The 23,191-nt window shown below is 35.9% G+C and overlaps 1 protein-coding gene across 1 annotated transcript; it reads left to right on the top strand.

Moving 5' to 3' along the window:
* Positions 1-20,178: 20,178 nt before the first annotated feature.
* On the top strand, positions 20,179-22,475 carry LOC145614103 (putative WRKY transcription factor 7). The gene is made up of 3 exons (XM_081669101.1): positions 20,179-21,135; positions 21,631-21,756; positions 21,844-22,475. Exons 1-3 carry the CDS (start codon positions 20,363-20,365, stop codon positions 22,010-22,012), a joined length of 1,068 nt encoding a protein of 355 aa, XP_081525227.1. The 5' UTR covers positions 20,179-20,362; the 3' UTR covers positions 22,013-22,475.
* Positions 22,476-23,191: the final 716 nt, after the last annotated feature.

Genomic DNA, 23,191 nt, shown 5'->3' with positions numbered 1-23,191 from the left:
AGAGAAAGTGAGGAATTTCAATGGTGATTGAGAGATTGAAGATTCAATGGTGACAATTGTGTTGTAGATATTCTCTATTATCAATGAGCATTTCTAACTCTATCTCATTTATCGCTTTGATTAGTTAATTCAACTTTGTTTGATTTGATTTGATTTGATTTTGATCTTTGACGTTTGATTAGAGTAATTTTTCTTTATAGATTGTTGATTCTTGATTTCTTTAGTTGTTTGTGATTAGATGATGAAGTTTGAGTAGTTGTTTGGCTAGGGATAGGGTATAATTGATTGATTATGCTTAATTTGGGAGAATGTGTTGATTGATTGTTGAGATTAAAATGATTAATGGAATTTTGCATGTGTGTAATTCGATTAGGCCTTGAGAGTTATGCTAGATTACATTGTAGGTTCACATTGATACGGACAATTGATTTATGGCTTACATTTGTCGATTGTGGTGTTTTGTGACGTTCCTAGCTAGAGTCTCTCGTATTTGACGCTAGTTTGACCTCTAGGAGATTAGCTTGACATACTCTTTTGATTGAGCTTGCCATTAGTCTTCACAACCATTGATTTGCATGTATTTCCGAGTTGGTATAATTGTCATGATTACTTGTTTATATCCCATTCTTCGTATTAGTAGTTGTTAGTTTCACCTTTTATCCTTAGACTTCGACCTAGCTTAGGCACTAATCGAGAGCACTTGAACAAAACGTTCCTAGTGGTTCGACCCTTGACTTACCTCTATATTTGTATTTAGGTTTGTTAAGTGATTATAAATTTTGATTGGCTTAAGGAGGATTAGTTTAACGACCTAGTTTTCCCCTTGTCAGATATTAATTCTCCCAAATTAACCATAAACCCAATACTTGATTCCCAAAAACATGCACTCTATTTTTGCTTTTTGCTTTTTTAAACCAATAAAATCAAAGTCAATTTGAGTCAAGTCAAAAATGGTTTAAATTTATAGCACTTGGTCAAGAAAGGAAGGGCGATTAACTTAGTTCATTAACTTCTTCCCGAGACGCCAACTTCTTAGCTTTTCTTCTTTGTCAAATCGGTTTATTTCCTTGCATATGATCATTGTATCGCATTAAAAAAAATGTCGAATTAAGCACTAGGTATACCCATGATTAGAGATGCACCTCTTGTAGCCATGTTATATCATCTTCACCCTTTCAAATTTACATAATCTTTTTCATAAACCACTTTGAGCCTCGTCTAACGATAGACCTTCATTTTTTCAAACCACATCTACCTAACCTTGGGATGGGATGGGATGGTGTACAATTTATGTAAAATTCCAATTTTACAAAAGCTTGAGTGATCTCAAAAGAATAAAATAAAAAATAAATAAAAGTGTACAAAAGGGCAAGTGTTCCAATGTCCTTGACATGAAAATGTCTTTGATAAGAACACGTCTCGGATTGCGCGTCTTATTAAGTGCTCGATACCGTGCCTGAGAAACATGAATGCCAAGTGAGTGATAGACCGCATGATCGGGATTGCCCACACTTATCAAAAAAGATTCAAAATAAAAAAAATACAAAAAAGAGAGAAAAAATTTAAACAAAGAAGAGTTCAAAAGTGAGAAACCGCAAGCATACAAATACAAAGACTCAAAAGCAAGGCTACACACCTTAAGGGCTATCTAGGGTCTTGATCCTTTATCTCTTTCTTCTTTAAACGTTAGCCTAATTGCGTTATAACCCTTTAAAAGACCTCTTTGAGGTATACACACACTTGTGCCAGGTTCGGATAGAGCTAAATTCGGTCTGATTCCTAACGGATACGTAGACAACCTCACATTGGGGTGTGGCCGTAATAATAATGCATTCACATCATGATCATATTAAGGGATCTCCAATGCTCATCCCTATTCCTTTAGAGTTAGGGTCACCATTATTTGACTCTTCTTAAAATAAATTTTCCACATCGTTAGCCTTTGTAGCCTAACTTTAGTGTCACTCTCACACACATCACATATACATGACCAAATGATACTTCCCTTAGGAACCTTTTATCATGAAATCTAAACACAACGTTGAAGCATGCCTTGTCATATCAAGATCACTCATTGTCATAAGAATCATTGCATCACAAAGTATGAAGTACCTAGCCTCCATGCCTAAGTTACCCAAATACTTTCATCATCGAGTCATCAACTAGGATAGTCTAGGATGCTACAATCCTTGCACCATGAAATACAACGTTAATGCATACATTCGACTACGCTCATTCAACAGGCACCACAAACACTCAAACACTTTACTTCTTCCTTTTCGCGTCTTTCTTTTTCGGGAGAAAGTTGGTATCCTATACAAAATGACCGAAAATTTTTTGTTTTTCTGCATTTTCGATTCATATAGCACAACACACACAAGTCATATACACATTGAGACATGTCGTGTTAAGTCTACGCACACAAGTCATGTACACATTGAGTACGTCGAGTTACACATCGAGTCAAGCAAAAAAATTAAGTCTTACACAATGAGTCGCGTAAACACTGAAACTTGAGTCAACCTTAAGCAAATCAACTGTCAAGGCCCTTTTATAAAATTTTATCTTTTTTGCAGGGCTCAAACACATCACCTATACGACAACTTCCAAGATTGGATTGTCATCTCAAAAGGACAATATTTCCAAGAGTGGATTGTTGCACATCTTCTCCAACAACAATTTTTCCAAGATTCGATTGTCACCTCTAGCAATGTTTCCAAGCGTGGATTGTCATGCTACTTCTCTATTTGTCAATTTTTTCCAAGTTCGAATTAACATACATTAATAATATCCTTGGCAATTTTTTTGAGATTGGATTGTTTTACACCCAATTCCCTATGGTGAAATTTCCCAAAGGATTGTCGTAGGTCTCTATTCATCTAAGTATTTCGACAAAGGTTCCTTAACGTGGATTGTCATTCATTTCTGTAGTGGCAATTTTTCCCGAAGTGGATTATCAATCGACTCTTTTTTTGCAAATGTTCCAAGACGCGGATTGTCGCATAGCATTGGCAAATTTCCAAGGTGGATTGCTTTCAAGAGTTATGTACTAAGACGTGGATTGTCGATCGTAGCAAAGTTCTTATGACAGATTGTTACGTAATATAGGCAACTTTTCCCAAAATTGGATTTTGGCAAAATTTACGAGATACGGATTGTTGCTTCATCGTCGCAACATATCCTAGGACAGATTGTTACGTGGCATTGACAGCTTTCCCTAAACCGGATTGTCGCTCATCATTCAAGAGTTGTGTTGAAAACTGTTCCTAAAGAAAAAAGAGGATCTTCATCACCCCCAAAGCAAGAACGAGCAAAGTGAGGTTTCAAGAAAATCGAGCGAAATGAAATAGCACCAAGAAAATGAGGAAGAAAGAGTTTAAATCAGGAAAAACACGACATCATCGCGTCGCAATAAAATTATCGCACCACAATAAGGATGTCGCGACGCGATAAGTCTGACGCGTCGCGATAGCGCTAAGCATCGAGCGTTGGACATCCTTACTTCAGCGATGCAATCCTTAAGACCCATATTGGTTTATGTGGACCTTTTCAGCATTTTTAGGTTCCTTGGTACGCTAGTTAGCCCCTATAAGAAAATTGACATGATTAGTAGTCGGCTCGATTACAATCGCAGTAAGTGATCAACCTAACGACGATCTTCTCACTTAGGTTAAGCGCATTGGCTCGTCGCAAGCACCAAGATATTGGTTCACAAGCAAGCACAAGCGCCAAACGCACTGGCTCATTACACCCAATGCGCCGAGATACTTGCACATCAAGCAATCATAGAAAAAAATCAACACAACAAGCATTCAAGCAAAGCACCAGCAAACTAAGGATCAACAAGCAGTGATCTTTGACAATATTCCCTACCTTGTGGGAGATTGTCACAACAAAACGGAGGATTGTTACAAGTAGAATGGTCTTCGACAACGTTCCCTAAGATGAGGAGAGTTGTCACAAATAAGTGAAGATGACTATAAGTAGAGTCACCTTAGACGATGTTCCCTAAGATGTGGAAGATTGTCACAAGAAACGGGAGATAGCTACAAGAAGAATTATCTTCGACGATGTTCCCTAGCTTGGGAAAGATGGTCACAAAACAGCAGAAAATCACTACAAGCAGAGTAATATTCGATGATGTTCCCTATGATGTGGAAGACTGTTACAGCAAAAATCGAAGACAGCTACAAGCGAAGCAGTCTTCGACGATATACCCTAGCTTGAGAAATGTTGTCACAACAATAAAATGGAACAAAATCGGTTACCCCAAAGACGTGTACTCGACGGTGCAAGATACGCGTTTCTTAACTCTTTTATCTATTTAACTAATGCTAGTTTGCGGGTATCAGCTTTACAAGAAAGATTTAGGACGGTCGAACGTTCTGAATCATTCTCCGTCCCTATTACTACTTTGACTATTGTTTTTGAAACTTAGGTTTCTCCAAACTCATTCAAAGTGGGGGCTTCTGTAGACACCTAATTGTGTCTCCCCAAAAATCAAACCCAATGATGAATATCTTTCACGTCATTGATTATCGAACAAAGTGAATTATGAAAGAGTCTCGTGAATGCTCCTGTTTTAATAAAATACTTCTTTCTGTTTTTCAAAATATTTCTTTTCACACCCTATTTACAGAAAATGTGCAATCGAGTTTAGTTTGGTCCATGATACGGGTCCAATAATGGTTTAGTTGGATGGGGTTTGAAAAGAGATTTCCAACAATATATCATAAGCCCAATTATGATGAACAATGAGGAAGTTATGGCCAAAATATTAAACTGGGCCCAAAGTGAATTTTATATACGGCCCAATGATCAAGTGGAGGGCCTATTAATCATTATTCCTAAAGTCATTAGGATTGACATTAATCTTCTGGAATAACATAGGCAGTTCTTTTAAGTTCTAGTGGAAGTAGGGTTAATAATTATATATTTACGAAATAAAGAATTTTATATGGAATAAAACATGTATTTTTAAAGGATAAGTCTGGTTTTAATTAATGATAATTACGAACTCTAATTACCCAATTTTATTGGAAAAAGGACTCCTTACAACGTTTTATCTTATTAGCGCCATCGCGATGCGACAGGCACCATCGCGTCTTGGTAGGCCCATCGCATCGCGATGAGAGCAATTTTCCTCCGAGTCAAATTCGATCTTTTTTGTCGTTTCCAGACAATTTTGTCTATAATTAGGGGCGTTATTCCCCGATTTCAATTCACCAACAATCATCATCTCTCTCTTCTCTCTTTAAGCAAAGCTTATTCTTTTCTCCCTCTTGCTTTCTAAACCTTGCTTTTTCAAAACACCATACCGCATTCACGAGATTTAGACACACCTACCCAAGCTCGAAGTTGCCTTCGCCCTCGACGTGAAAAGTTGCTATTTTCTGAGGGTTTGGTCCCAAATCCCTATTTCAATTATTTAATTTAATTGTTTACTTAATATTTAATTGAAGTGTACTAATGTAGGCGTCGTTTGAAGTGCGCCTACGTTAAAGCATGTGGTGAATATGCTTGGCACTCATAGGAAGTGGGAATTGACATAACGATTAGGGACACGATTAGGGACAAGGAAAGTAGGGAGCCGCCAACAAGTTTTTAAGGAACTTGTAAACCGTTCACGGATCATTTAAGGCAACCACGCTTAAGGGACAACGAAGGCAACAACGATTGACCCGTGAAGGTTACACCCCATTCATAATCCATGAGATTACTAACTCCATATGGTTCGGAACCACGAAAGGAGGATCGGGGATGATAATACGAAGTGAGTCATGGAGTCACATTCGCCCGTATTGGCCTCTACTCGATTCTTATTATGAAAAGTATTCTTGTGATCTCAAAGGCATGCAAATAAAATATTTAATTTGCTCCAAACTATTATTATGCTAAATTGGTTGAATATTAATGCAACATATAATTCTAATATATTAGTGATCACTTTATTAAATAACAAGATTAAAGGAACCTAAACCGGTTGTCCAAATTATCTTATTAGGCGTGATTTTCAATTACATATTCCCTTTAACATGCAATATGGTGATCATAAATAATAATAGAATAAACATTAATATTGGAAGCAATTCAACAATAATAGCATTAGTCAAATCAAATAATAATAATAATAATCATGATATTAGCAATATAAAATAATTTAAGTAATTAAATTAATTAATTACTCACATTTCGCGCGTTCCTTAAAATTGCTACATCATGAATAAATTGTTAGTAACTTCAATAAAAATAAATCAAATTGAAACAATTAAATTAAATAAAAGTAGAGTTGATTTGGTCCAAACCCTCAGTTAATTATACCTTTCACGCCTTGGTTTCAGTATAGAACTTCGGGTATTATATGGACTCCTTGGAGTGCTTAGGGGAATTATTATAGAAGAATAAGAAAGCTAGAAATTAGGTTAAAGAGGGAGAAGAGAATGATTTTAGGTGTAAGGTGAGAGAGAATGATATTTGGTGGAAAAGAGAGGAAGAGAGAAGGATTTGATGCCCCGAACTGCAGAAAGGGGGGTTCTATTTATAGGGAAAATGAGCAGAGGGAACACACGGAACCCTAAAAAGATAAAAACCCTAAAAAAGGCTACCGCGACACGATAGATTCTACCGCGGCACGGCAGGTTATACCGTGTCACGGGGAAAATTAGTGTGACGCGGGGAAATTTAGAGTGACGCGGGAAATATTTGACCTACGGGAGTAAAAACGCGTGAAGGGTTTACGCGGAAAAGACACGAGAAGATTCCGTTACACGGCACAAGTACCGTGACACGGCAGTATCTACCGTGTCACGGTACAGTACACCGTTTCACGGTATGGGAGACGCGGAATTTACACGGAAACAGCACCGTGACACGGTAATACCATGTCACGGCAGTAGGTACCGTGTCACGGCAACAAGTACCGTGTCACGGCAACAGGTACCGTGCCAAGGTGGAATTTGACGCGAAAAAGCTTCAAAAATGGCACCGCGACACGATGCACAGTACCGTGTCACGTTACCAGGCACCGTCAGATGGGAGAAAGCACCGTCAGACGGGGAAAGTTCCCGTGACACAGTGCTTTTGCACTGTACGCGGTGATTCCAGTTTTTTACCCCTTTTTAAAATCATCATAACTTTTGATCCGTAACTCGGAATAAGGCATATAATATATTATTGGAAAGATTATCAAGTCTACTTTCCAACCCAATCAAAATAAGGTCAAAATTATTTATATATTTTAAGATATGATCGTTTTCGTAGAAGGGTGTCGGTTTTGGGCCGAGTTTAGTATTTTGCTCATATCGTTTTCGTTATAGTTCGGAATTTGGCTTATAATATATGGTTGGAAATATTATTGAAAGGCCTATACAACTTAATAATAATTGGATCAAAATTATATATCCATGATATCAGTTCAGCTCGGTTTTGTAATGTGGATATGGAAAGTGGAAAGTAAGTTATGGTTTAGGGAAATGAGCTAGGAAATGGATTGGTTTATGAAATGCTTTGGGTGGAAACATGGATTTAAGCACTCCAAAGATTAAATACTCAACCCGACCAATAACGGCGGTGAAAGGTGCTCATCATCGGGTTTGGTTTTGGGGAGACATTTTTAAGTGTCTACAACTAACGTACGCATTGTTTTGATAGAAAGATGTACGAGGCATCAAAGTAAGTAGTTTAATAACTCTTTTAATATAGAAAGCATGCTAGATTTAATTAATATTCCTAGTATCATGTTAGAATGTTTTTAATGCAATCTAGTATCATGCTTAGGTTGCTTTCTATATCTTCTATCATGTTAGTATCATGTTAAGGTTAAAGGTTTGACCTTTATTATTTAGTGAAATGTTAGGGTTTGTTATTAATCATGTTAGTATCATGCCTAGGATCTTGCTAATATTATTATGCTTTATTGAGATTATGATGATGATGATTTGTTGTTTCATCAGTAATATTATGTTGCTTAATATTTATTATTGTTATTGCTTGATCACGCATTTTCTACAGGTTTAAAGGGAATTTGTTCTTGAAAGCACGCCTAATCAGATGATTTAATCTTTGATTTCGGCTAATATGATTTTTATTCAAGTGATCTCTAATAATAAATTTATTTGTGCATTAATAATCAACCAACTTAGATTACACAGGTTTAGGGCTAACCTAATGATTGTATGTTAGTCAAAAAGCGCACATGAATATGAGAAGAATAAAGTGGAGGCCTATTTTAGGGCGGGTTTGATCTCTTTTAGGTTGGATTCGTACTTTCATATCCGAATATCCAGTCATGATTCTAGACCACTATGGATTAGCGATCTCTAGGATCGTGAAGGGGTGTAACCTTCACCTCGTGAACGGTTTACATGTTCCTAAAACTTGTTGGCGACTCTTATGCTCTAGCTTCCTTTGCTTTGGATGCCACCATGCTTAAATGCATGATAACAGTCTGGCTCAAGTTTGGGATGTTTGAAATATTCCCTACCGAAACAATGCACAAATCAATCACTTAACGTGTTGACTCATGACTTAGTCCTCTCAACATTTTGTTGGCAATATGGGTGGGATGATTGTTATTGATTTCGGGATGGAAGCCTAGTGTTGACAACCCCTAATCAATGAGCAAATTCCAAAGGATTATATTGTGCTATGATTATGCATGATGCAATATTGCTTGTTTGGTTATTACTTTTGTGAAAGAGGAAGATATTATGCGTTCAAGTCTCATTCTCTAACTAGAGATTATCCAAGTTAGTCCTCGTTACAACCCATAGGCAACCTAATGTTGGAAACCTTGGACCATAACTAAAAACTAATCTTATAACCTCTAAGTCCCCAGTGGAGTCGCCGCTGTAAGGAGGTTGTGCCCATCGTAGGACTTTACACTTGTTAGGGTGTATTAGGATTGAATTTTTTACTGTCTAGAGGACCTTAAATTAGAATTGTACCTATCACTATACCTTTTTTGTAAGAAACTAGTAAGGAGTCGCCAATGAGTTTTAAGAAAACTCATAAACCTCGTTCATGCTTTTCTCCCAAGTAGGGTTCAAGAGATATTTAGCATGAATCATAAGTGTACCCATGCCTAAATTGGTCTACTTGTACCAAAAATGAGTTCGGGAGCGAGATTATTAAAATAACGTTCCTTTTGGGGGGGGGGGGGCAATAGCTATTCTAGCCCTAGTGCGGCCTCTACTAACTCTTCCTTTTCACAATTTCATCACCAAACAATATATGCAACGTGATACCTAAAGTTAAGGGTTCGTTTGGCATCGTTGTGGTTTTCAGTTTTTTGGTTTTTTGGTTTTCAAACTCATATGATATATGTCATAGATTAAAACAAAAATTAGACAAACCCATTAAAATCATGAATATATTGAAAACTGACAACTGAAAAGTGGAAACACCTTTTTCTTTTAAAATCATGAAAAAAAACAGAAAACTTAAAACAAAAAACAATGTCAAACAAGCCCTAAGTTAGTTATTTTATTTACAAGCATTAATCACGTAGGAATTACATACATTGCAAAGTCATTATTCTTTATTTAATTCAAATTTGTGAAAAAGAACAATAAATAAACAAGATATCTAATCATTTCAATTCTAATCATTTAATTAATTAAAGTTTATTTAAAGTTATCAAGCAACACTAATTGATCAATTAAAAGTTATTTAAACAATAAAAAAGAAAGTGAATTATCTAAGTGCTTGGGAAACTAACCACTTTTGTTTGCTAGATCTTCGTTTAGAAGACTTATGGACTCCTTCTTGTTCAGGAACCTCCACCATAAGGACAAGTAATAAGAGGGGTGAGTGTTTAGGACAAGAGGGTTGGTAATACACAAGTTCACAATGTTTCTGCCAGTTTTTCGGGTTAAAATCTGTGTTATTAAGCTTCGTATTAAGCCCCTATTATATAGAATGAGTGCGTTTTAGGGTTTTCAGCATTCTGCCAAAGCAGGTGGCGCGCGCATCCTAGAGGATCCGGATGCGTGCTCCTGCTGCGCGTAAGTGATTTGGATGCGCTAGAAGGGGCAGTGCAACTAATTTTCATGCACGCGGTATTATGGTAAGATTCGATTCAGTATTTTCACGAAATTCTAAACCTTCCGTGAGCGCATAACTGGAGGGTGCGCTAGGTGTCACGTGTAACCTTATGAGTTGCGCGTGCCAGGCTAGCGCAACTCATTGAGTTGTGCGCAGATTATTCTACGCAGCTTTGACTCTTAACATAGGCGCCCCTAAAACCGTCAAATTAGGTTTTAACTTCGGGTTTACGCCTAATTATTGATTGGGCTTAGTTAATTAGACTTTGGTTCATTTCATTTCGGGTCAGGCTAGTCGTTTTGTATTCTTGTGACTTAGGACCTGTTCTCTTCATGTTATTTTTAGTTCATGCACGGTTTATTCGGCGATAGCTTTGGTTTTTAACCTAAATGCCCCTAAATCCGTCAACGTTAGGTATTAACTTCGGGTTTAGGCCTAACTATTGATCGAGCTTAGTTAATTGGACTTTGGTTCATTTCATTTCGATTCAGGTTAGTCGTTTTGTATTCTTGTGATTTAGGGCTTGTTCTCTTCAGATTATTTTCAGTTCGATTCAGTTCAGTTGTGTTTAGTTCAACTCTAATAAGTTCAATTCAGTTCTTAATTTCCTTCTCTCATAAAATATTCAGTTCAGCTTAGTTCAGTCAATCAGAACAGGCCCTCAATCAATAGTCCATAAGTATTCTTTACGTTGATCTAACACAAAGATGGTTTTATTTATTGTCAGAGCACTTCCTGTCAGGACAAGAGGCCAAAAGTAGATGTCTACAGCGATTAAGAAGAAAAAATTAGGGTTTGGGTGAATGGGGTATCCATTAATACTTTTTTTAATGTAAGAAAATATACTCCTTCTACGACTGCTTACAGTGGTCGGAAAATTGCGACTGTTTCATTAACGGTAACTATTTACGGCCGTTTTTAGCAGTCGCAAAAGAATTATGTAAATTAGAATTATTTTAAATTGATCAAACATCCTTGCATTCATTTAAAAGGTCAAAAACGGTCACAAGATGGTCGTAAATCTGCGACCACCTACAAAATGATCATAAATTTGCGACCGCATCATCATCGGTTGCAAATTTCATATTTTGCGGCGGTTTTTTTACGGTCGTAGCGCACTACCACATAAACGAGCAAAAGAAACGATCAAATGCAACGGTTAAATCTAATGCAACGGTTTAATGCAACGGTCATAGCTAACACAATGGTCATGCAACGGGTAAAGCTAAAGCAATGGATTTTTTGCCAATTGTAATGGTTTTAAAATAACCGTTGTAGTAGCTTTCATATGCAACGATTTTTCTGCCTATTGTAATGGCTTTATAATGACATTATTACATTAGTTGATCAGTATCTAATTATTAGCACGCGCTTTCACTCTTTTCATTCTCGCTCTCCTTCGCTCTCATCTCTCATCTCTTCTCTCTCTCATTCATTCTGGGCTTCTTGCCTCCTCTCACTCTCTCTCTTTCTCACACATCTTTCACTCTCATTCTCTACTCCACCGACGCCGTATCCACTGCCGCCACATCCACCGCCGCCCCACTCTCTTTTTCATTCTTCTCTCTCCTTATTCCCATATCAATCTTTCATTCACTCTCTCTCTTCGCAACAGCGGAGAACCGAGGACAATGAATGAGATATTTATACTTATATTGAATTTCTTATATATGTTTATGCAAGATCATGTCTTTGGTTAGTGTCATTGTTTCCTTGGAAACTTGTATCTAATTACTTACATCGCCTATCGATAGAGGTCTTGGGAGCTAATCCTAATGTCATTTAATTTAATTGGTTTTTTCTTTTTTTTTTTTGTATATGATGAACCACAATGAGTAGAGGAGGAAAATTAACATGATGATTGTCAGACTCGTACTTCTTAGTTTTAAATTACTTAATGACCTAGTTAAGGTAGACATATTAGGAGAATATAAAACGCATTGCAAAGAAATGTATTTTGTCTTGGGAATTATTTTCAATGAAGCATATTGCATAAGTACGTATACAATGTATTTTTTTTTTTTTTTGAAAGAAAGTATACAGTGTAATTAAATACTGTATTCTTTTTAATAAAAATGAAATGATTACTATTCAATTTTGTTTACCTCATAATAATAATAATAATAATAATAATAATAATAATAATAATAATAATAATAATAATAATAATAATAATAATAATAAGTTGATGCAACAGTCCAAAAAAGGCAATGGGCATTGCATTTGATCTAAATATGCATTGCATTAGCTCTACTGTAACGGTCTATGAGATTTTTAATGATCGTTGCATTAGCTATGTAAGATCGTTGCAATAGGCCCTACTGCAACGGTTCATGATAGATAGTATATGACCGTTGCAGTAGGTCAAAAGACCGTTGCATTAAACCTAGTGCAACGGCCGCAAATGCAACGGTTCACTAACCATTGCAGTAGGTCTATAGCAACGGTTTTTTGCCCTATTACAAGGGTTTTTTGGGGCTGCATTTGGCCGTTCATGTAGTAGTGTAAAAAAACGGTTGCAATTTAACCGAATTTTAGTAGTAGGACTGGTTATCCATCCAAGAGTATGTGAACTTAGACTTTAGAACATAAGAGTTAAGCATGCCCTTCTCGGCAAGCTTGTGCAATAATCGTTTCAGGTTATTGCAATTGTTCATATCATGCCCCACATCCTTGTGGTAATGGAAATACTTGTTCTTGTTTCTGTATTAGGCTGGCCCCCTTAAAGGATGGGCTTCTGAAACTCGAACTTATCCTTGATTTCCATAAAAATCGAGTAGCAACCGTTGTTGAATTCATATTGCGAATTGTACGTCTTGGCTTTCTTTGATTTGGAAGGCTAGGGGTCAGCCACCCAAACCTCTTTTCTCTTGTTGTTTGATTCCTTCTTTTTGCAGGTCGAGTCTTGCAAAGAAGAGGGTTTCTAGCTTCTCTGCACCCTTGGCCAGCTCTTCTTCCTTTGTCAGTGATGGGTGTCATATTTGGAACCCATTTGACGAGTATTTAGGTTGTTTCTACTTCTTTTCATAGTTTTCTTTTTCAATAAATGCTTAGTTTTATGCATTCTCTCTTTATTTTACCTTTTTCCTCTTATTTTGTGTTTTTATGCATTTTTTATGGCTTTTCTAGTGTTTTCTCCTTTAGTTGTTCTCTTTTCGTTGTTTTAGTTGCTTTTCCTTTATTATAGATTTTATAGATTTACTTTTTATTTTCATTTTCATTTTTTTTCCTTTATTTTCTTTTCTTTTTATGATGTTTTCTTTCATTCTTTGTATTTTCATTTTATTTCTTTTAATTTTGTTTGTTGGGTTTAGTTTCTTTTTAATTCATCTTCTCCTCAGTTTAATCGTGATGTTTTGTAGGTTAATGTTCCAAGTTCAATTCCTTGCGCTCGCAAAGCTGCGCTCTCAAGCGGGTGGTGTTGAACCCACTGTGGAAGCGTTTTGGGACTGTATGTTTTAGTGGGCATCACGAGATGCTATGAGGATGTTGCTCATTCCTACCAACTACTAACCGCAATGCAGAACCTCCCCTGTCACGCACCTCCCCTACTCCCCCTACGAACCAAAACCTACCAACAATTGCAACTCCGCAAGCTACAACTTCCTGCACAGCAAAACCGAACAGCCACAAATCAGCCCACCAAAATTGCATAGCTGCTACCCCCTACTCCAGCCGCAACTAACACCACCAGACACTCCACCAACCACTGTCAGCAACCCAGCTCATCAGCCCCCTTATATCTATCACCTCCCCGCACACCACCAACATCAATTAATTCGAGCAGCCCTGCCTCACTTCACCACCACCGCAATCAAAGCCACCATGAGCTGCCACCATTCGAACCTCAGCAAAGCTCAATTCGATCCTAATTGTTCGCGGGCGCGCACTCATACATTGTAACACCCACAAATCTCGCTCTACGGAAATACCAATATAATATGTATAATTATACCTTAGAGATAGACTTGGGCGCATTACCACCGCGTGATTACGCAAGGCTACTCTAAATACTTAACTCAATAACAAAACTTGCAGCGGAAACTCCACTTTCTTTTATTATTACTTACAAAAATAGTTTCATTGTTATGAGTATTAAAAATAAATAAAATACCAACATTCTTAAACTAGGTGAAGCAAATCCCGGGACCCCCATATGCTCATTCATGACTCCACCTGAAAATAGTAAACACTGCTTACCATTATGGTAAACAGGGCGAACCAAAACAATTAGGAAATACGGATTAGAAAAATATGCTAAGTACATTAAGTGCAAGATAATGTAAACTCAATTTATTTGCAAACATGCTTTTAAAATCAATTCCAATAATTAATCTAATAAATTCCAAACTCATTATTCCATAACCGATTCCAATGAATCAATATTCAAAATAATAGTTCATAAAATCGATTCCTCTATTAAGAACCAATTTCTTTTAATCCAATTCCTCACCCAAGTGTGCACACCCCCAAGCTAGTCTCCTTATATTACAAGGCTATTTTTGAAGAAAGACCCGTTAATACAAAGTCGAAGACCTTATCAATAAACCAAAATCCGCATAGTGGGATTACCAACATGCTTATAAAGCATTAATAATAATAATAATAATTCAATGGTTCAATAAATTCTTTTAATATCCAATAATTCCAATGTAAATCGAACTCCTTTTTAATAATTCCACATACTTTCAAAATCAAAACCTTTTTAAATAAATACTTGAGAATAAAATCTCATATAAATAACTTTCAAAATCAAAAACTCTTCCTTGAAAAACCTTTTATTTAATTCAATAAACTTTTTAAAATCAAATCCTTTATTTAAACATGATAAGTAATTCAAAACATTCAAAACAAAAATCAATCATTCAAAATACTTTTATTAAAATCAATACCTTCAAACATAATTTATTTCACAATCATTTTTCAAATCAATTTAATTCAATCACCAATCAAATCATGTAAAACATGTTATTTAATCAATCAATTTCAAAGGTATGTAGCCACATAAACGTACCTTGATTCTAGCTAGCAAAAACACATAAAAAGAACCTCAAGAATCTTGATTCTGAATATCAATCAACACTTCGCACTTTCAAAGTTCAATCACGAATACACCTTGCAAATAACATAACCATAAGGTTATCACAATATAAACTCAAATCTAATATGCATGGACTATAAGACTCTTTTAAAGTAATACTTTAATATAAAATTATAGCTTTGAAATAGGTATTTGTATTATAGAAAACTAAACATGAAGAAGATAAAGGAATAGGATTAAAGAGAATCGAATTTTTGTTGGAAAGAATAGGCAGAACTTGCAGAGGCCATAACTCCTTCCATATAACTTTGAATTGGGTGATTCTTGAGCCTAACCTCAAGGATTATTTGAGAGGAACAATCTTCTGTGAGACGTCAATACCCAAAAACTGACCAGAAGTGCCTGAACACTGGCTTTAAAGATAAACGGGATGATTTGGGTAAAAAGAGGAGAAGAAAAGTATGAAAAGGTTTAGGGAAAAGAAGAAGAAGAGAGAAGATGAGAATTGGGTTTTTGATGTGAAGAATATGAGAGGTATGAAGGGGTATTTGTACGCTCATTAAGGAGAGAATTATGGTAGGAGAATGTAGGAAGAATTATGGTAAAAAGAATTAAGGAATTACTTGCAGAAGTAAATAAAGAAAGATGAAAACTTTTGATATTAAGGTGATTAAGAATAATAGAATTTAGGAAAGTGTGTTTGTCATGAAAATAATATGGCAAAAGATATTACTTGGGGAATAATCAAAGATGAAACAAGGTAGGAAAATAAGATGATCAAATATTTAGTAGATGCGAAATAAAAATTAAGGAAAATAAGAGATTTTAAGGAGATAATTAGAAATATAATATAACAAAATAAATCACCCAAAATCCAACCAAAGTGGCCAAAAATTTTGAGCTTCCATAGCTCCAAATTTTTGGACCATATTAGTATTGTTCAGGAAATTATTTTGCTAGATTTTAGGCTTAAAAATAATTGTGTAAATAGTATATTTTGTATAAAATAATTAATTAGGAAAATACCAATTATTCACTAAGAAAATAAGATTTTCTTTACCAAGAAAATCCGAAAATTCCTAGTTAATTATTTAGAAAACTCGGCTCTTTTAATTATATAATAAAATATAATTTTGCTTAATTAAAACATCCGAAATATGTATAATTAATCCGGTTTTTAAATAAAATAAATGGGTGATAAATCTTATCCAAAGTCCAAAAAAATAATTGGGTATTAAAATGCTTTTGGCGCCAAAATTCAAATATCATTTTGGCTCCAAAATTCAAATAGTAAAGTAAATTATTAAAATACCCTTTTTAAGAGAATACTAATTAATTAATTAATTAGAAATACATTCAAAAATACGGGGTATTACATACATCGCGGTCGTACACATGTGGTTGTGTAAAAATTACATCTCAAGATTCGCACTGCATGTGATTACCTATGAAGATCAACTGTGGTGATTTGATGATTTCGATTCTTGGTGATGTTGAATGGTGTGGATTGAAGTATGATGATCGCCGGTGATGTTAGGTGCATGGCAGGGGATTGAATCCCATTTTTAAGCAGCCAAAAATCGAAGGAAAGGGTCTAGGGTTTTTGGGGGATTTGTTTTAAATTTTATTATTTTTCTTTTAATTTTCTTTAATTATTCTCCTTTTCTTTTCTTTTATTTTTCCTTTCTCTTTTATTTTCTTTTAACCTTGTAAATATAAATACCCATTTTTGGGTTAAAGGGAAACATTTAACTTCATAATTTTAGCTTAGTTGAGAGTTTCTCACTCTAGTTTTAGGGTTAGTTTAGGAGTAGATATATAGAGAGAAAGTGAGATATTTCATTGGGGATTTGAGAGATTGAAGATTCAAGGTGACAATTGTATTGAAGATCTCCATAATAAATCAATGAGGATTTCTAACTCTATCTCAGTTTATCGCTTTAGTGAATTTCATGTTTGTTTGGTTTGATTTTGATGTTTGATCATTGATTAGTGTAGTTGTTCTTCATATATTTGTTGATTCTTGATTTCTTTAATTGTTTGTTGATTAGATGATGATTCTTGAGTAGTTGTTTGGCTAGGGATTGGGTGAATCTTGTATGATTAATTGATTGTAGTTAATTTCGGAATTGTGTTGATTAATTGTTAAGATTAAAGTGATTAATGTAAGTTTGCATGTGTGTAATTTGATTAGGCCTTGAGAATTATGCTAAATTGCAATGTGATTTCTATTTATACGGACCATTGATTTAGAAATTGCAATTATCAATTGGTTTGGATTGTGATTATCCTAGTTTGTTATTCGTAGAAACCACTAGCTTAACGATTAGGAGATAGCTCTTTAATTCCAATTGATAGCTCTTATCATTAGTCTTCACAAGCATTGATTGACGTGTTTTTTCCAATTTGTTGCAATTGTCATGATTACTTGTTGATCCCCATTCCTTGTGTTTTATTTGTTTGGTTCTTTGCTTTAGTAGTTGTTAGTGTTACCTCTTTGCTATTGACTTCGACCTAGCTTATGCGCATAATTGAGAGCACTTGAACATAACCGTTCCTCGTGGTTCGACCCTTGACTTACCTCTATACTTGTATTTAGGTTTGTTAAGTGATTATATATTTTGTTTGGCTTAGGGAGGATTAGTCAACGATCTATGCCTCAATGAATGACTCGGCTTCCCGCAGAATGCCTGCGTATATCCGAATCTTTTTCCTGATCAGATAAAACTTAAAAACATTGTGGCTTAATCCTCGAAGGAACTCTGAGTAGGCCATTTTATCCAGCAAATTATGAATTTGCGCCTTCTACATATTAAACCTTTAGACGTACGAACGCAACCCCTCCTTCATCCCTTGGACAATGGTTGGCAAGTTTAGACTAGTCTCTGGGGGTGGTATAATGTAGGAGAAGTTTCCAACAAATATCAAGCTCAAAGTGGTGAAACAATTAATGCATCCGGCCACGCCCTTAAGAGTGGTAGAGAAGCATTTGCACTAAGTGTCTTCATTTAATTTACATTATGCAAGTACATCAAGTTCATGTACGAGGAGATATGCTCTTCAGGGTTTCTTGTACCATCATAAGCACCTACAAGTACATTTTTCTCTTTCGTTTGACATGGAAAGTTGAGAATTTCTTGAGAAATCGGAGGCGGCTTGTCACCTAGAGTTTACAAGCACATTTGCCTATCAATGGGTTGAGCGGCTGGTCCGGCCTAGGTAAGCTACCTAGTCGTATGGAGAGCCATACTTCCTGAACATCCGTACACTAAAGAGTAAGCATTAGAGTTGCACCATACTTATGGGAAATCTAAAACCGAGCGGGTCCTGGCCAAGCTAGTATGCTTGGAGGGGGTATGGTTTCACAATTCATCCAACATGGTGGGAGTGGATGTCGTGTCCGAGTAGTAGGACTAGCCGCCCGCTCCTGGCGTTTCTATATGAGATAATCCCTTGCATCCTTGAAGCCCCATAACTGACTTCGATTTCTCAATGAGCCTTGACCAGTTCGTCCAAGGCACTCTTGGTGACCTCGGTTGTTTTCTGAAGGAGTAGCACCCGCATCTTAAGTATTTGTTGCCTTTCCATGGGGTTTCTTCTTGGCGGACTCTTCCTTTCTCTTAGGTTGAATTGGGGCCTAGAAGAAGAGGCTATCTTACCCTCAAGTTCCTTTTGGAACTTTAATAAAGCAGCCTGCAAGCTACCAGCCCTTAGAGGAGGATCCACGACCGCTTGGAATGAAGGGATCAAAGGATCGTTGTTCGTTGTTGATTGTAACCTCAATGTTCTCTACGTGCTCATCCTCACCAACACCAAGTATATTACCATCTTTAGCCATTTCAGACGTGTATCCCAACATATGGCGCTACATGTTTCGAGGTTTTATGGAATCCCTCGTGATACAGGTCTTGAATATGATCAGACATCCACATACACCTGCAAAACAACGAACATGCCGATAACAGAATATTCTCCTTCATTGGTTAATTTAGTAATCAGAAAACAAAAAGTTTAGAGAGAGAAAGTAGAGAGAAGTTGGAGCACTTTGTATGATAAATCCCTCCCATAATTAATGATTGGGGTATTTATAGGGGTGGGAAAGTGTGTCCTATAAGGTTTGATGACCTAGAATGGTGGGTGCTAATTGACAACGCAATTGGGCAAGGACACACGTCCTAAGGGGGCGTCGTTTAACTCGTTTTGGCGCTCTTCTCGGGAATTGAGCCTTTTGATGTATAGAGGTCTTCTCTCTTATTCAGATGCACTATGCTGCCACGTGTCATCATTGGACCACGTGTCACCATAGAATTGATTCATATGATGGGTATTTTTATCCTAAACATAAGATCTGCCTCTAGCATAAAAATTTCAACACTGTTGTCTATACTTTTTTATTCTCTTTGAAATCAGATTATAGTCTATACTATATAATCCGATTGTTGACAAATTGTTAGTAGATCAAATTTGTGATTGATTATCTTTTTAAAGTCAATACCAATTTTAAATTGAAATTATTTTTCATAATTTGCCTCTAAAAGAAATGAATTAAACTATACGTAGATTGCTCAAAAAGTCATTGCATTTCGACAACAGCAAGGTTTGAAATCCTAGTTCAGCCAATTCAGGCAGAGTTGAAAAAAAACAATTAAAGCATTGATATTGATAAGAAATAAAAGCTCAACCTGAGCTTCCGTTTACCAGTTTAAAAAATAGGCAAAAACAGAAGTGGGCCCCAACACCACCATCCTCAATTATAATTTGGACTATTCTCACATTAAAAGCTGTTAAGAGGTCAACCCTTACCTCTCTGTCCCCAACTATCCCTCCGATTTTACCGACCCTTTAATCCAACGGCTCTCTTTTCACCTTTTGACTCTCTCTCACATTTTCTTTAATCATACACTCCATCTTTTAATTTTATTTTTCCACGGTCTTCCCTAGATTTTCGTTTTTTTCTTTCATTACATGGGTCCCACTAACAAAGAAAATATAAAATTATATTAATAAAAAATATTAGGAGAAATGCGTGGTCAAATGTACCGGACATTTCTTTATACGTAAGACTCTTTGAGAATCTGAACAAACTCCTTTGACACGTGTTGAATAACTATTTGTTGATTTGTTTGACTATCAAATGAATTGAAACGACAATATCAGTTGAGTCATCCGATGCCATCCTTCACCCGATCATCTAAACATTTTGACCCTCTCCTCTTCTTCTTCTAATATTATTATTATTTTTTTTCCTTTCTCCAATTCTTCAACTGGGTTGTGAAGATGATGATAGGAGCTTACAAAAGTAGTAGCGATAACTTTGCTGCTAGAATGGAAGAAAATGCGGTCCGAGAAGCAGCAGCCGCGGGTCTTCAGAGCGTTGAGAAGCTCATCAAATTACTCTCGCAAAATCACCACCGCCATCTTGAACACGAACAGCAAAGTGAAGACGATTCCACCACATCGGATCAGAAGCAAAATCTAGATGATTCTGATTACAAGGTTGTTGCTGATCTTGCTGTTAATAAGTTCAAGAAAGTTATCTCCCTCCTCGACCGCTCTCGCACCGGCCATGCCCGCTTTCGTCGCGGCCCTCTTCACCTCCAAACCGCACAACAAGCACAGCCACCACCACCGCCGCCTCCGCCGTCGCAGCAGCAGCTGAAGCCGTCGCACGGCTCTGCTTTTAGAAGGGTATATTCGTCATCGCAGATCCAAAGATTACCACCTCTTCCACATAATAACCACCCTCATCATAGTCAACCCCAATCCCTTGGTCTACCAAAACCGATAGAGCGCAAAGATTCATCTACTACCATAAACTTCTCATCCTCGCCTCCAATTTCAGCGACTAATTCGTACATTTCGTCGTTAACTGGTGATACCGACAGTGTACAGCCGTCGATGTCTTCTGGGTTTCAGATTACCAATTTATCTCAGGTTTCATCCGTCGGTAAACCCTCTATTTCTTCATCCTCTTTGAAGCGGAAGTGTAATTCCATGGATGATTCCAAATGTGGCGGATCTTCTGGCCGTTGCCATTGCCCCAAACGAAGGTAGTTTATCAATTTTATTTTGTTGCAATAATTTAATCATCTTTCTTATGCATTCGTTCGAAAATAAATAATGATCCCTTAAATTGTTTTGACTTCTTTTTTTTTGTTTGTTAGATCTTTCAATTTTTTTTTTTAATTTTTTTATTTCTTTTAAAAAAAATGCTCCGTTAATTTGTTTGACTTTAGTTTTTGTTAAATCTATCAATTTTTACTGTAATTTCTTATTAAATCAGTAGGTTGTTTGATAGATTTTATTTCTAGATGATTTCTTATCTTTTAATTAATAAAATTAAGTGAATAATAATCTGGGCATATTTTATTGTGTTATCTAATTACTCTGTCTACTACTCCGTATTATATATGTTCAAATAAATATTTTTTAGTTCTTGTGTTATATGCCATAAAAGGAAAGTGAAGTCAAAATTTTAAAATCTGGGGAAAAAAAAAATGCAGATAAAAATGTAAAATTTGCTGATTGGGGTTGACTTTAATCAGGAAGTCAAGAATGAAGAGGGTGGTTAGAGTGCCAGCAATCAGTGTAAAAATGGCTGATATTCCACCAGATGACTATTCATGGAGAAAATACGGTCAGAAACCAATCAAAGGATCACCTCACCCAAGGTTAGTTTCGTAATTAAATTCTTGTTCATTTATGATAGAAGATGGAGTTTCAATTCAATTAAAATTTCTTCTCTTTTTGGAAATCAGAGGTTATTACAAATGTAGTAGCGTGCGAGGTTGTCCAGCGCGTAAACATGTGGAGCGCGCGTTGGATGATGCGTCAATGTTGATCGTGACATACGAAGGCGATCACAGCCACCCACAGTCTGTCACCGACGCCACCGTTGCGGCCGCGCTTGTATTAGAGTCGTCTTAACCAATGCACAAACAAAACAAGAGAGATAAAAAGAAAGAGATAAGGCTCATATGGGCCTACAAGATCAACGGTGAATATTTGCTATGATTTTGGACAAAATTGGTGGGGCCCATGGTTGTTGATCGGATCTAAACCGTCCAAAACAAAGAAGACAGTGATAATATAAGTTATTTATGATGATGATGATAATGATAATGATAATGAAGATCTTGAAATTGCATATGATATTATGTTAACGTTTTGTCAACGGGTCAACTAAATAGAAAGTCCAAGGCAACTTCTCCAAGAAGATTAGATTAATTAGTGGGTGGTATTGGTGGGTTTACGTCATCTACAAAAAATACTGCATTAAAAATTGAAACTCCACTTTCTTCTGTCTTTTTTTTTTTTTTTTTCTTTTTTACATATTTATTCATTTGTTTTTTTTATTTTTAAAATACGTACGAGTAGTATTTTTTTGGGATTTTTTCTCCCATTGTTTTGCCCAGTTTACCCTTTACTGTAAGAATTAATTAGATGTATTTAGTAATGACCAGAGGTCCAGACTCAAGAGTAAATTAATATTAGTAAAAGACTGAAAGCTGTGGATTTGGTAGGAGTTGAATCAATTATTATAATGGGAGTAACTAGTAAACGCCGGGATACCCATTCAAGAGTGTACTTATTCTGACATAATAATAATAATAATAATAATAATAATAATAATAATAAAAAAAAATTATTAAAATGCTTTTTAAGTGAAAAAAATATTACAACCGCATATGAAGAAAAAATGATACAAAAGCGTTGATGGTAAATTGAAGGTAGACTAAAAAACACTAATGATAAATGATCATATTTATAATTATAATTAACTGATTATTCGTATATGAGTAAAATTTTATTGTTGATTGGTTATTCATATTATATCAATTGGTTGTTGGTTTAGTGGTGATTGAGACTCCATTTGGAAGGGAGGACTCGTGTTCGATCTCCGTAACATATTGGAAGAGGATTGGAACCTAACATATTGGAACCTAACATATTATAGGGATAATTAGCAAAAAGTAGCTCCTTATTATAGGTATAGTTTGGTAATTTCGTTTTTTTTTTTTTTACTTGTACTTAATTTAAATTTGTTTTGGTCTATTACGACGTGTAAGGCGGAATCATTTTAATCTGAATAATTGTTGGGAAATC

This window comes from Chenopodium album, chromosome 25 (genome assembly GCF_948465745.1).
Source record: "Chenopodium album chromosome 25, dcCheAlbu1.1, whole genome shotgun sequence".
Lineage (NCBI taxonomy): Eukaryota > Viridiplantae > Streptophyta > Magnoliopsida > Caryophyllales > Amaranthaceae > Chenopodium > Chenopodium album.
Note: the sequence above shows the minus strand (reverse complement) of the source record. Positions and strands in the feature narration are given on the sequence as shown.